We start from the raw sequence: 14,183 nt of genomic DNA, 5'->3' as shown, positions 1-14,183 counted from the left end.
TGGGAATGTTTTATTTTTCCACCAAAACAGTCAAATTATTAACATTAGCAACCTTGTGTTAATGATTGTATGTATACCATATATTTATATCAGTTTTACAGTTTATACCATGTGCCACCAGTGATTACTTTCATCCAATGTGTGTTGTGTGTACAGTACCATAAGTGTGTACATTTAGTAATATAATCTATAACAATATAATACAAATTGAATCTTCAGCCCTGGTAGTGCTGGTGTCATGCTTAAAACAGAATAAAAAGTACAAAAAATAAAACAAAACGCCCCAAAAGGTCATCCTGTTTTAATACTGGATAAAAATAGTGGCTTCATAATTTGAAACACAGAAATATAGAACTTTAAGTTGAGGAAGGCCTTGAAGCTGGCGAGAGTGAATTCAGTGGGCGTTGCCTTGTTGTCCCCATGGCGAGTGTCCCCTAGCCCTAGAGAAACAGACAGTGTTGTTCAGGGGGTTTGCACAAGGTCACAGGAAACATAATGTAGCCTATAAATATGACAGAAGACATTCAACAGGAATGTCAAAGAAGACAATATGTGTCTACCTGTAAAGCATTAAGTTCCGCTACTCTCCTGCTCCATTCCTCTTCTGTCATCTCTTCATCCTCTCCTCCTGGCTTCTCTTCCACCTCTATTTGCTCCCCTGAAAGACAAGATAAATATCAAGATTTTGGTCGACTTAATCTACAGTTGATTTTGTCGCCAAAACATTATTGGCGGGCTTTGATGCCGTCCTAATGGCTGATTGTACATTCGGTTGCATGCTGAAAATAGCCAATCTACAAGCTCACAACGTGTCGCAGTGCGACATGTAGTGTGATCTATTTTCAGAGCGCAACACAGAGCGGAGAGCGCAACAAAAACATAAAATGCCCTCTATAACATTTTAGTCTATTTTTATTTGTTGACGAAATTGTCAATATATTTAGTCTTAGATTTAGTCTCCATAGTAGCCTAGTTCCAGACCCTGAATCGCTCGCCACACCCCTTTAATTTTTTTAATTCAGGCTGAGTGTCAGGCTATCTCCATAGCTCAGTTTTTATTTAGTTTTCTTCAGTGAAAAAAAGTCATAGTTTTAGTAGATGAAATCAACACTGCACCTGACGCCTATTTGCGCCTTGCACGTTTTTCTTTTCTTCCTTTTTCTGCTGTGAATTTGTGTATGAATGGAACGGGTGAATCTAGTGCACATTGTAATGTGCTATAGAAACACATTTAAGATAGTTATTGCTTAACGAGTCATGAGCTCATTTATATTTCAGTAATTGTTAACTGCTTCACTGAATTGTAAATGTAATTAGATACTACTTGTTGCTGCAAAAGTAGTGGAGTTAGTGCATTATTTAGTAACATGTTTATTCCCAACACCAGTGTTTGTACTCACCATCACAGGTCAGAGCAGTGCACACCCAGCTGCCACAGGCACACACACACCTGTTACACTCCATCTGAGTCTCAGAGCCATCCTCAAACACCTCGTCCTCTAGAGCACATTCTATGCACACACACACACACACACACACACACACACACACACACACACACACACACACACACACACACACACACAAGCATACACACACATAAATATAAATTTCACATGGTCATAATTCATTCATCAAAGAAATGAGCATTCGTTTGATGTAGCTACCTATGTCGTTAGAAATGTTTAATTTTTGTCTTCATTTTGGGGTCAAGCATTTTATGCACTTGAGGAAATTGCCACCTGTCAAATACTGCAAACAACAACAACAAAAAAGTCTAAAGATAAAGAAGTAATATTGATTTATTGTATGTGTGTGTTACGTCTCTCAGGTGGTTGGTAGGTGGGGGTCAGACAGTTGATGAACTCAACGAGACTCAGCTTCCAGTCAGCATTCTCATCTGATAGCTCTATCAATGCATCTACACACAGAGACCTAGAGAGAGAGAGAGAGAGAGAGAATCATGACTGTCAGTAATAAAAAAACAAATATTTGTGTGTGTTTGTGCGTGTGCGCGCCTGCATGCTTACAAGCGAGCGTGTGCGTGCGTGCACATGCGTGTGTCAGTGTATACCTCACTAGCTGACTATTCTCCAGACTCTGAGAGTGTGTGAGGTTGAGGGCTGTGTCGTTGTGTTCTAGGAATCGCAGAAACTCTGTCGAATCAAGCTTGGAATCTCCATTATCATAGACCTGTAATACACACACACACACACACACACACACACACACACACACACACACACACACACACACACAAGCGCGCGCGCACACACACTCTGTAACTATCACATTTTGATGAATAGGAAATTGATCATCCATATTCCCATATGACTTGAATAATCTCACATAATAATCTTGTGAATTTCTATCACAGTACCACAGTAACTATAGCTACACTACAACTAATACCTACAAGTAGGCCAGACCAAGATGCAAGACAGACACACTGCTCTGACCTTGAAGTACGTGTGCAAAAGGTCATGGACCGAGGACCCGTTTGAGGACAGGCTGGACGTTCCTGCTTCTTCCTGAATCCAGTGGATCACTCTGTTCCTCAGCCAATCACGATCAGACAGGAAACATACAACTATACGTTCACAGAGACAGACAGACACTTTGAAAAGCTTGTTCTGCATCACAGCACGTGTCTCTTTTTATTATCATTATTTCCAAAGATTTTCAAAAAGAAAAGATTAATCTTTCAGAAATCCCTAAAACATTTGTCACTCATGTTGAGACATTGTGAGCTTGTAGATCAGATATTTTCATTAGTTTGGGTCTCGGAGAGACAGAGAAGATCTGGTGCTACAAGGTTTGGGAACCAATGTGTTATAATTGATAACTTAGTTGCTCCAGTTTATAACGTGTTATAATTGATAACTTAACAATAAAAGAGTATAGCCGCACACTCGTAGCTGCGATGCAAACTTTTTATTATTACAAAGACTCAGAGAGGACCAGAGGGACAGGAACAGAGAGGATAATTGATAACTTAGCTTCTCCAGTGTAAATCGATAACTTAGCTGCTCCAGTAACCTGTTATAATTGATAACCTATAACAAACGTGTGTAAAATAATGAGCTGTAAACTTACTAGGGCTGACGTCTGTCCTTTTGTTCTCTTCTGGAAATAAAAACACCCAACAGTCACAACTCTTATGCCAGAAAGGCAGACACATACAGTAATAACGCTTATGTTAATGTGTGTGCGTGCGTGCATGTGCGTGTGTGTGTGTGTGTGTGTGTGTGTGTGTGTGTGTGTGTGTGTGTGTGTGTGTGTGTGTGCGTGCCTTCGTGTGTGCGTGCGTGTGCGCATGTGTGTGTACTAACCTAGACACCTTCCTCTATGTGCCACATGTATCTTGGTCTGGGTGACGCATGCCTCTCGATGCAGCTCACAGTGGTTCCTGTAGGATCTATCGTTACTTCCACACACCCAGTGCTCTGAGGCGTCACACTGCTGGAGAACCAGAGAGACACGCACAGATACATAACAGACCTATAAGCTAATGCCAATAATGTGCAAGCACTGACATTTGACAGTTAGTCGACAGTATGGCAATCCTTGCACATTGGCCTTTGGCATACACACCGTATATCTAACAAAATCCTTCATTTTTATTAGCTACAGCCGTGTTGCTTACATGAAATATCTTGGGCGTTTTATTACAGAACAGATGCCTAGAATGATGATATGCACAGAACATCCTCAGTTCAGCATGTGTTCAGAAGCAGTTAAGATCACTCAATTCAGAGCATACCGTACACCACACTACACTGCCCACTTGTGGTCAAGATACCCAGAAGTTTACAGAAACTTCAAGTAGCCTATATTGATGCCAGATGATTTTACTCAAAGGGCCTATGGTGCAGTACAAGTGAAATGTTTGTAGCTGCAAGACTTTATACTGTACCTTTCAAGCTGTTTTACATAATTTGATGCATAGATTTGAGTCGTTGTTTGGTTAAGTCTGTGAATACCATCATTATGTGAACGATGAACTATTCGCCTCTGGTCGTAGGATGCATTTAAAAATGTCCTAAAAATGCCATGTCCTCATATCGGGCTCTTTTATACACTGTATGCATGTGTTTTTCTATGGATTATGAGTCTACAATATATACAGAAAGAACAGCACTCTTAAACATGAAGAGTAATTACCTGTACACAGTGACAGACTGGTTGTCCTTTGTCGGTCGATACACACTCTCTGCCTGCGCCACAGAATGTCTTAGCACACACCGATTGGTCCTGCACGCACGTGTACACACACACACACACACACACACACACACACACACACACACACACGCACACGCACACGCACACACACACACACACACACACACACACACACACACACACACACACACAGAAGAGAGAGTGAAGAAGAGAGAGTGTATGTCTGTTCCAGACTGCAGATGGTGACCTTTAACCTTCAATTCAGAGAGACGCACACACCATTTAGCATGACAATAACAAGCACATGCACGCACACACGCACGTGTGTGTGTGTGTGTGTGTGTGTGTATGTGTGTGTGTGTGTGTGTGTGTGTGTGTGTGTGTGTGTGTGTGTGTGTGTGTTCGTGCGTGCGTGCGTGCATGTGTGTCAGCTGGCCAGTGTAACTATAAGGTGTTGATGTGAGGAGCTTTGACCCTCAACTCCCTACGGTCCGGGCCACATTCAGACCAACCTAAAGCTGGTTCCAACTCACAGTTGCAATCCTTCTAGATCTCATTCATGTAAAATTAAAAACCATCTTTTATTTTGGATCATGTTGGCTCAACCTTTTTGTCTGTTTCCGGTTATGGGATCCTGGAAAATAGAACAGGATAAGTTTCAAAGTAATATTTATTTATGGAAAACAGCCACATTATACAAATTCACATGCGCGCGCGCAGCGCGCACACACACACACACACACACACACACACACACACACACACACACACACACACACACACACACACACCCCACACACACACACACACACACACACACACACACACACACACACACACACACACACACACACACAGTAAAGACATGGTTAGATGACTATAGGTGAAAAGCACTTCCACCTATAAACATGAGTTTAAACACATTCCTGACATTCCTATACTTAAGTGTTGCACGCGCGCACACGCGCACACACACACACACACACACACACACACACACACACACACACACACCCCACACACACACACACACACACACACACACACACACACACACACACACACACACACACACACACACACACACACACACACACACACACGTGTCAGACAATAGATACATCTGCTGCCTGTGAATCTCCAGCTGACATCTGGTACAGTCTCACCAGCCCTGTTGTTAGCAACCAGCTGAGCCACACACACACACGCACGCACGCACGCACGCACGCACGCACGCACGCTATGTGGAAGCAGTGTTTCCCGTACTAATGTTAGGTTTGATGTTTTGACACTTGTTTTACAAGAGTCAACTACTAACTCCTAAATCCTAAAGTTGTTCTAACAGTATTTAAATAATGAATTATGATGACTCCAGGACGTGTGCTCATAAGTATTTTTGAGGAATGCCAAGTTAAAACAATTATTTTTAATATATTGTTACTGTCGGGCAGAAACCATCTCTATTTTTCAACCTTTTTATTTTATCTTACCAAATCAGTGTAATTCAATACCCTTTACATCTGTGTGTGAGTTTTACTATATTGAACCAATTTTTAAAAAAGCGCTTCTGACTAAACTTCCTAACAGTTAGGAGACCTAACTCCATTGTATCCTCAAAACTGTCAATCAAACCACCCAACTCCAACTTCTGGAGTTGTTTTTTCCATCATTGATCAGAACGACAAAGTCAGACGGAAAGAACCCTCCACATTAATGGTCAAAAACCTCCTAACTCCACTATAGCTGTATTTGGTATGATAATACGGACACATGTAAGTATCTGACAATGTATAAAGTCACCATACCAACTTTGATGAAGCAGTATTGTGTTGTTCTATTTTGGACTATTTTGCCCAGTATTCTTTGTCATGCGAGCAGTTACTACAACATGAATTTCACATTTTTCATTTTTTCTTGTTGTTTTGGTCTTCCCAGTGCCTCTTCCAGCCCAAAGACCCCCAATTCATTAACTCTTGCCTTTCATGTCAGTGATTTTCTGAATGGGCGTGTCTGAACGGTAAAGTAAAGTAAATATATACGGTATGAGGTGGAACCATGAGGTAAAGTGGTGCTAAAATTGGAACGATACAGAGAAGATTAAGATTGACTCTACATGGTTCTCATCGTGGTTCCCTAATATTCTCTGTATCGTTCCAATTTTAGCACAAAGACAGCCAACAAAGGGCATTTTGGCATTGCATCTGAAACGGCTTGGAATTAGAGACAGACAACATGATATTTCAATATCCAAGTGGTTGTTTAGGCTAAAACCTGTATAAAACTGTATTATGAACCAATGTTTATATAAAATATATATTTTGAAAAGCATGGTGTGGCCCCTATAAGGAGAATTGTGCATAGGAAAATCCTTACTTTTAATTCAACCAAATGTTTGCACGGTCCATTTGGTTCCATGTGTACCTGTCCTCTTACACTGAGGACTTTACAGTGTGGTATGATGATGAATACACTCACGAACAGCTGGAGGCTGCTGTGTTATTACAGAGCTGAGGCGCCACTGTGGCCATTAATCATATCAACCTGAATCACATACAGTGCACACCTCAAGGCATGTGTGTGTGTGTGTGTGTGTGTGTGTGTGTGTGTGTGTGTGTGTGTGTGTGTGTGTGTGTGCGCGCGCGCGCGCGCGTGCGTATGTGTGTGGGCGTGACTGTAGATTTCAATAATAATCCTCCTCCATGGATAATAAATAATTAAAAGTCAGACAGTCAAAGTACATCTTAACACACACACGCACACGCACGCAAGAATGCCTGTGTGCACGTGCGCAGTGCGCACACACATGCCTCTCTGCAGACCCCTCTCACCTCAGGGATATTGCACTGTCAGGTCCTCCTCGTGTCAGAAGTCAACATTTGTCTCGACTCTGTCACTCCCTGTGACAGATTTATGCCATGGACGGAATGACTCGACATGTTTAAGCAATAAAGTGAGTTTCACCATTTTTCTTTTTTTTAACCTGCTGTCGCAGTTAGCAGTTTACAGCGGTTCACTACAAGGCCATGTGGGTCTAGACTGGGGAATGACAATATAGCTATTAGGTGTCAAGTGCATAGGGATATGTATCAAAACAAAACAGAAAATAATATCATGATCAGTTATAACAATAAATGTCAAATTATAATGTGTTGTTTTATCTTCTATCGCAGAGACAGTCATGTCTGTTAAACAAAAGTATCAATGATGAAATCATCTTTTTTGGACAACTCTCACTACTAAAGTCAAAAGGTTTTCAGGTAGTGATACTGATAGAGTAGGGCAGATTTCTGTCTGTCTGTCTGTCTGTCTGTCTGTCTGTCTGTCTGTCTGTCTGTCTGTCTGTCTGTCTGTCAGTCATCACCACCACCATACTGGAAGGAGCTAAGCTCCAACAGCTGGCTTTGTCTGGTTCCCAAACTGGTGGGAAAAACATGATCAAAAATATAAGTAGGAGATGTATGTTTTTATGATCAAAAATATCTGGTCCCTAAAGTAAACTGAAGAGTGGTCTACATCTGGCCTAGATATGGCCTACATCTGGCCTAGATATGGCCTACATCTTGGCACAAACGTCTCAAAGTTTGTTGCACATCCCTTGGACCCAAAAACACTGGGTTAAAAACAACCCAATTTGGGTTGTTTCCCAACCCAACACTGGTTAAATATTGGACCGACCCATCGCTGGGTTAATTTAACCTAACATGTTGGGTTATTCATATAACCCAATGTGTTGGGTTATTTAAAATGTATTATATTTCCTCATTATTATATATTACTATTATGTTGGTGGTTCCTTTTTTAAATTGAAATTTCATCGGTACAACTGATAGTTGTCAATTTAATTAAATAATCACATTATCACAAAGCATGGGCGAAGCGATTCAGCCTATGCTAATCTTCCCTGTTAAAGTTACAATATCAACTAATTTATTGACATTACCAAAATGAGACAATACATGGAAGAATAGCATGGTCTCAGAGGCTAAACCTTCAAGAGTCCTCAAAGGTTCTGCATCTAATTCACCTCTAGGGGGAGGGAGCTCAATCCTAACCTAGCACCCTAGCACTTTAGCTTATGGTTGAAGCTCAAATACTGACAAATCAAATTCTGACATAATGTCAGTCAGCTTGCCTTGGCAGACACTTGGATATGACACTGTGTCATATCCACACAGTGTCATTGACACATTTAGCATTTTTTGCTCCTAAAAGCTTAAAATGCCACTGGAAATGCTTTACCCAGCATGCTTTGCATTGTTATGCAAAGCAATGGTGACCAACGTATTTACCCAACGTGTTGGGTAGTCCAAAATAACTCAACAAATTCTATGGAAATTACAACCCAACAGCTAATAACACCATACCCAACAGAAATAACTCAGCGAATTGGGTTATCAGAATACCCATTTGCATGAAAACAACCCAATTAAATAACCCAATAGGCTTAACCCAGCCAAAACAACCCATCATTTTTTAGTGTGTTTGGACCCATTGGCCAAGCTTCAGGATTGGTTAGCGGGACGCTTGATGCAATTAACTCATAGATACTTAGATAGCGCCACTCACTTCAAACTAGGTGTGATTTTTAACACAACGGTAGACTAGTTGATGTTTGTTTGGCATGATTGAGTTGAAAAAATGTCAGCTACGGCAACGGTGACAGTCATCAGTCATCTGACTCTGACCACCAGTAAAATAATGGAGACAGTGAACCTCAAACGGTGTATTACTACTACATTCTGCATTGCTCATTATTAACATGCTCCGATCTTGAGTAAAATGTTCAGTTCTGAGCTTACCTTGGTGAGAGGAGAGGAGGAGACAAGAGGAGCGAGGAGCAGAAGTAACCGGAGCAGGAGCATGTTAGCAGTCCTCCTCCTGGAGAGGAGAGGAGAGGAGAGGAGAGGAGAGGAGAGGAGAAATAAGAAGACCATTTGCCACTGCAAAAATAAACATGCAAAAACATACATCAATAACAGTTATAAGAAGAAGAAACGTCAAAGAAGAAAGCCATACCAGTCTCTCAACACAACCCTGCCTTGAAACAAGTTGGTCTGTTTGCAGCCAGTCAGTGGGCTCAGGACATCCGTCTAGAGAGAAGAAGTACATCCAATCTGTCCAGCTCCAGTTCCACCACAGTGAGTGTGGTCAGTCAGATGTATTTAATAAGAAAGCATAGATCCTGTCTGAGTCAATCACTATAGCCAGCAGAGCAGTCTGCTCTGATCTACAGCTGGACATGAATGAACACACACAGAGAGAGAGAGAGAGAGAGAGAGAGAGAGAGAGAGAGAGAGAGAGAGAGGAGGAGGAGGAGGAGGAGGGTAGAGTAGGATGAGAGGAGGAGGGATGAGAGAAGAGCAGCTGTCCAGATGGAAGCAGCCCCCCTCCATTATATACACACATGCACGCACGCACGCACGCACACACTCTCTCACACACACACACACACACACACACACACACACACACACACACACACACACACACACACACACACACACACACACACACACACACACACACACACACACACACATTGTACTAGTAGTTCTTGAGGAATGATGACTCAAAGGCACACAACCAGCACACTTGTGTTGACCACAAAGGACCACAATGGATTATGGAAACAAGTCCTCAGGACTTCTTTTTGTGTTATCCTTTTAGCGTACTGTCTGACTGTACCTTGTGCTGTTTACATTTCTGACTAATAAAGTATTCAATCAATCAAAGAAATATAGACAATAAGTTAAGGCAGCAAAACAATGTTACAGATTACAGAAGGGCATCAATTAATTACTTCATATTCTCCAATCATATTATGTTGATGTATTTCTTTTTCTTCTATTTTATCTGATGATCCTTGAAATGAATTGATGTTTCTTGCACAAACATAAAGCCAATTGAAAGGTCCAACTAGCAATGTTTGTTGGCAGATATGGACAGCCTACTGTATAAGCAGACCCATTTTACATTACGTTGCGATTCAGATTAACCAATCATGGTGGGAAAAGTACTACATTCTTTAAGTTAAAGTCCAGTATGAAAAATGTACTTGTAGTAAAAGTATAAAGTATTGCCATCAAAATATACTTTAAGTACCAAAAGTAAAAGTAGCCTTCCAATTAAGCAGTCCCATTTCAAAAATGTATGAAATCCTTTGAAAATAGCAGCTCTACAAGCTCACAAAGAGTCACATAGCAAAGCGCTGCGAGCTTGTAGATCAGCATTGGGCTGAAGTGGTAAATATGTTTTTTAATAATAATCATAATCTAGAAAATAACTAGTAACAAAATAATTGTAGTGTACAAATATTTGCCTCAGAGTACAAAAGTACTGAAAATTGGAAATACTCCAGTAAAGTAAAAGAAATTCAGATAGTTGTACTTATTAAGTACAGTTTAGTTACTTTCCAGCACTGAGGTTAACCACCAGACTAAGATTCTGCGGGCTGTATTTTGATTGCTCTTATGCCTTAACTTAAAGGCCTGTCCATACTGTCTCCGAGTCCGACCACCGAACCTTTCGGCGGAGAGTTCCGACTTTCCGACATGCAGCCTTCTGAACTCTAAAGGCTCTATCATAGTCCGAGGTGAAGAGCTATCACCTCAACTTTTAGGTGATAAGCTATCACCTAAAAATGTGATAGGTCACTATGTGATAGTGGAGGTCATCATAGTCACGGTGAAGTCCTATTACCGCGATCAAGATCGACCAATCAGTGAACGGGGTGATGGGGAGATGAAGGTAAAAACAGAGGAGAGAGTTCGGGGGTTTGCGGTGATAGCCCTTCACCGTGGCGAATGACGTAATGTTGTAGTTTTCTGACTTTAAAAGACTACACCACGGTGATAGCTTATCACCACAGACTGTACTATGATAGGGCCATAATTCGGTGGTCGGAGACAGTATGGACAGGCCTTTAAGTTAAGGCATTGGCCACTATAGACGCCCAACTGCACCAAAGTGTTTCATTATGGACCTACTGATATCCCTAGTGTGGCGGTGAAAATGATATCTGTCTTTACAACAGACAGAGGTTGCTCTTTAATGTCATAAGCTTTCAACCCCTGAAATTGAATGCATCCCAGTCTACATATACAGGCAGTGTGGAGCAAACCAGAAGCTCAGGCCGAGACTGCCGTCCTGCAGTGTGCTGCTTTTACCAGCAGATAGCAGAGTAGCCATTTCGGGAATGCAGAACATACTGTATCCAGACTATCCACACATGTTCAAGATTCCACAATCCACATTCACACTTGTTTTAATTGTTATGTCCCATTATGTTTTATTGTTATGTCCTATTATGCAAGTATAAAGAGAGTAATATTGTTTTCAGCTCAACGACATTTCACCTACAGTATAAGAAAAACAGCACTATAGCAATAAAATAACATTAGTAGTATCATCACCTCAGGTGATGGGTGAAGTAGGCCGATACCACCATGAAGACTATACTGTAGGTGTCAAACGAACCCAATTAACAGTGTTGGCTGATGGGAAACCAGTAGGGAAGGGCATTCTCTGGGTGTTGTATACTAGCGCCTCCTAAACGTTGGTCTGGCAGCCTGCTCTCATGAACTTGGCTTAGACATCATGACAACAAGAGAGAGAGGACACACAGGAGTAGAAGTTATTTTATTTCAACAAAAAAAAAACTGAAACTCTGTATTCATAACATACATGTCAGTAGTGTAGTACATGTCTGGATGTGGGAAAATGCAGAGCGAAAGTAACTCAGAAACAGACCAAAGCAAACAAAACAAACAATTGTAGGTCAAAGCTTTTATGTTCCTTCCTTTTAGTATAGCATCAAAGTGGGAGAATCAGGCGGTCAACCCAAGGCACTCCATTCAGTGAAATTCAAAAGCCTTAATTGGTCCATGGTTTGGCAATGATTAAAAACGTAGGTTACCAACACGTTTCGGCCCAGCGGCCTTCATTAGGGTCCAATAATTATGTCATGTACAGTATAGTACACACACACACATCATTATATACAGTAGCAACCACAAACTGCCAATCATCACACAAAAAACATTGCAAGAAATACAATAGTATATATACACACACATTGTGTCCACATTACATAATGGCCACACTACTTGTCCACTATGGTGCACAGTGAAAAACTAATGTATATTGTGGTGAATGATCGAACCAAGACACAACAGTGTAACAAACATGTTTCACAGAAGTAGGGTTTTGCAGGAAAGCATCAAGAAGGTAAGTAGGCCTATATAGACAACATGTCCATGCATTTTCCTCTACACTCGAAGTTAAGGGTATTTGAGTCCCAGGGTTGCCTATGAGAGAAGAACAGCGCAATGTCAAAGTCACGTTCACAGTGAACATAAAATTGAAGGGAAATAGTGGTGATCTCACCTTACCGCCAGATACATGTCTGCACGCCAGGAGAACCAGAGAGAGACTGAGGCAGAGCGAGCACTCTACTTTAGGTGTGGCCTCCACCTAGCCGGTGAGCACAGGTGTAGAGGCATTAGGCTGATGAAGCAGGAAAGTGGGCAGGTACCGTCCCTCGATGACACAGCCTAGGTGGAGGTGTGGTCCTCTTGGCCTCACTCTGCCCTCATGCCACTCTCTCTCTCTAGTGACGTGCCTCCCTGGTGGTCTTCCCTGCAGCAAGACACCACAATATGTTGTAATAATTATCTACATCAACAACTCTCTCTCTCTCTCTCTCTCTCTCTCTCTCTCTCTCTCTTTCTCTCTCTGCATGCACGTTTATAAAGGGTGGGGGCTCTTTACAGTTTACAGTTACAGTTTAGGCATTTAGAAGACGCCTTTAATCCAAAGCGACTTACAATAAGCAAATAAACATCACAATAATAAACAAGATTAAGTGTCAGTACATCAACAGCAATATAACAAATGTGAATGAATATATCTAGAAAAAGAAACTATATAATCTGTAAAAAAGGTTTCTAAAAACCTAAAAACAAATGCTAACTAGCTTCACGTATGGTCATTGATTTTTCCAGTAGTGCTAAGGGTTTAGGTGGAGTCTGAAAAGGTGAGTCTTCAGTCCTCGGCGAAAGCTAGCGAGTGAGTCCGTTGTTATTTGTGTCTTTGTGTCTATCCAATTAGAGACCTAACAGAGATTTCACATTTTCCAACTGGGTGGTTGCCGGTTGGTGACTCAGTCTGAAACAAAGTCTGAATGGTTTACCAACGAATATTACACAGCTCAACAAAAACTAATTCAAGTAAGTACGTGGGAGCAAAAGTAGCACTCCAACTACTCTTTCACAATTTAGAATTATACACAGTCATAGAACATATCAGATTCAACGAAAAACCAATTCAAGTAAGTACGGACCGGCCAAATACCCTTTCACAATTTAGAATTAGTTATGAGGAAACCGAAAAAACACAGGCCAAAAAGACTTTGTGAACATACACACACCACAAATTACATCACTCGGTTGGCTTCCTTCATAGATAAGGATGTGCAAACCTCCCGGGCTTTTCCCACTATATAGTTTGTAATAATATGCTCCACAAATGTTTAGGCCATTTAACAATGGTTGCAATGCGTTCAAAGTAAACGCATCAAAGTACGAGTCAATTCCGGCCTCTCTAAAGTGAGGAACCAAAGCAAGGTGCTTAGTAATATCAAAGGCTTTGATATTGGCTGAGGGAGAATTAGGTAACATACCTGGCGTAGGTTGAGGGGCAGGTGACCTGTTGAGCTCCGCGGCCCTGATGCGTAAGCGCAAAAGCTCAGCTTCCTTGGCTTTCATTTCGAGCTCCACCTCTCAGAGGCGAAGAGCCAGCTCGAGACCCACTGGGTCCCCCTCGGACAGTTTGCCGACCCTTTTGTCCCGAAGCCAGAGAGTAAGGCCACAGCCTCTCCCACCCCCTGGCCGCTATGGGGCTCTTAAGCTGTGACATCATTTTGTAGTCAGGTGCCAAGCAGATTTATTGTCAATATGGGCAGTGCTGTGTCCCTCGCTATTTCAACAGATCCGAGACAA

General features: G+C 41.6%; 1 protein-coding gene across 1 annotated transcript; it reads right to left on the bottom strand.

Annotated features, from left to right (window-relative positions):
- Positions 1-434: 434 nt before the first annotated feature.
- LOC308297309 (follistatin-related protein 1-like) lies at positions 435-13,949 on the bottom strand (the record flags this gene model as incomplete). Its single annotated transcript, XM_080740722.1, has 11 exons — positions 435-440; positions 561-658; positions 1,401-1,511; positions 1,823-1,935; positions 2,075-2,193; positions 2,460-2,590; positions 3,333-3,462; positions 4,165-4,254; positions 8,985-9,063; positions 12,571-12,589; positions 13,865-13,949. 11 exons carry the CDS (start codon positions 13,947-13,949, stop codon positions 435-437), a joined length of 981 nt encoding a protein of 326 aa, XP_080596848.1.
- Between the last annotated feature and the right edge of the window lie 234 nt (positions 13,950-14,183).

This window comes from Nannobrachium achirus (genome assembly GCF_963921795.1).
Source record: "Nannobrachium achirus genome assembly, chromosome: 13".
NCBI classification, from domain to species: domain Eukaryota; kingdom Metazoa; phylum Chordata; class Actinopteri; order Myctophiformes; family Myctophidae; genus Nannobrachium; species Nannobrachium achirus.
The sequence above is the reverse complement of the archived record's forward strand: the minus strand, read 5'-3'. Positions and strand labels throughout refer to the sequence as shown.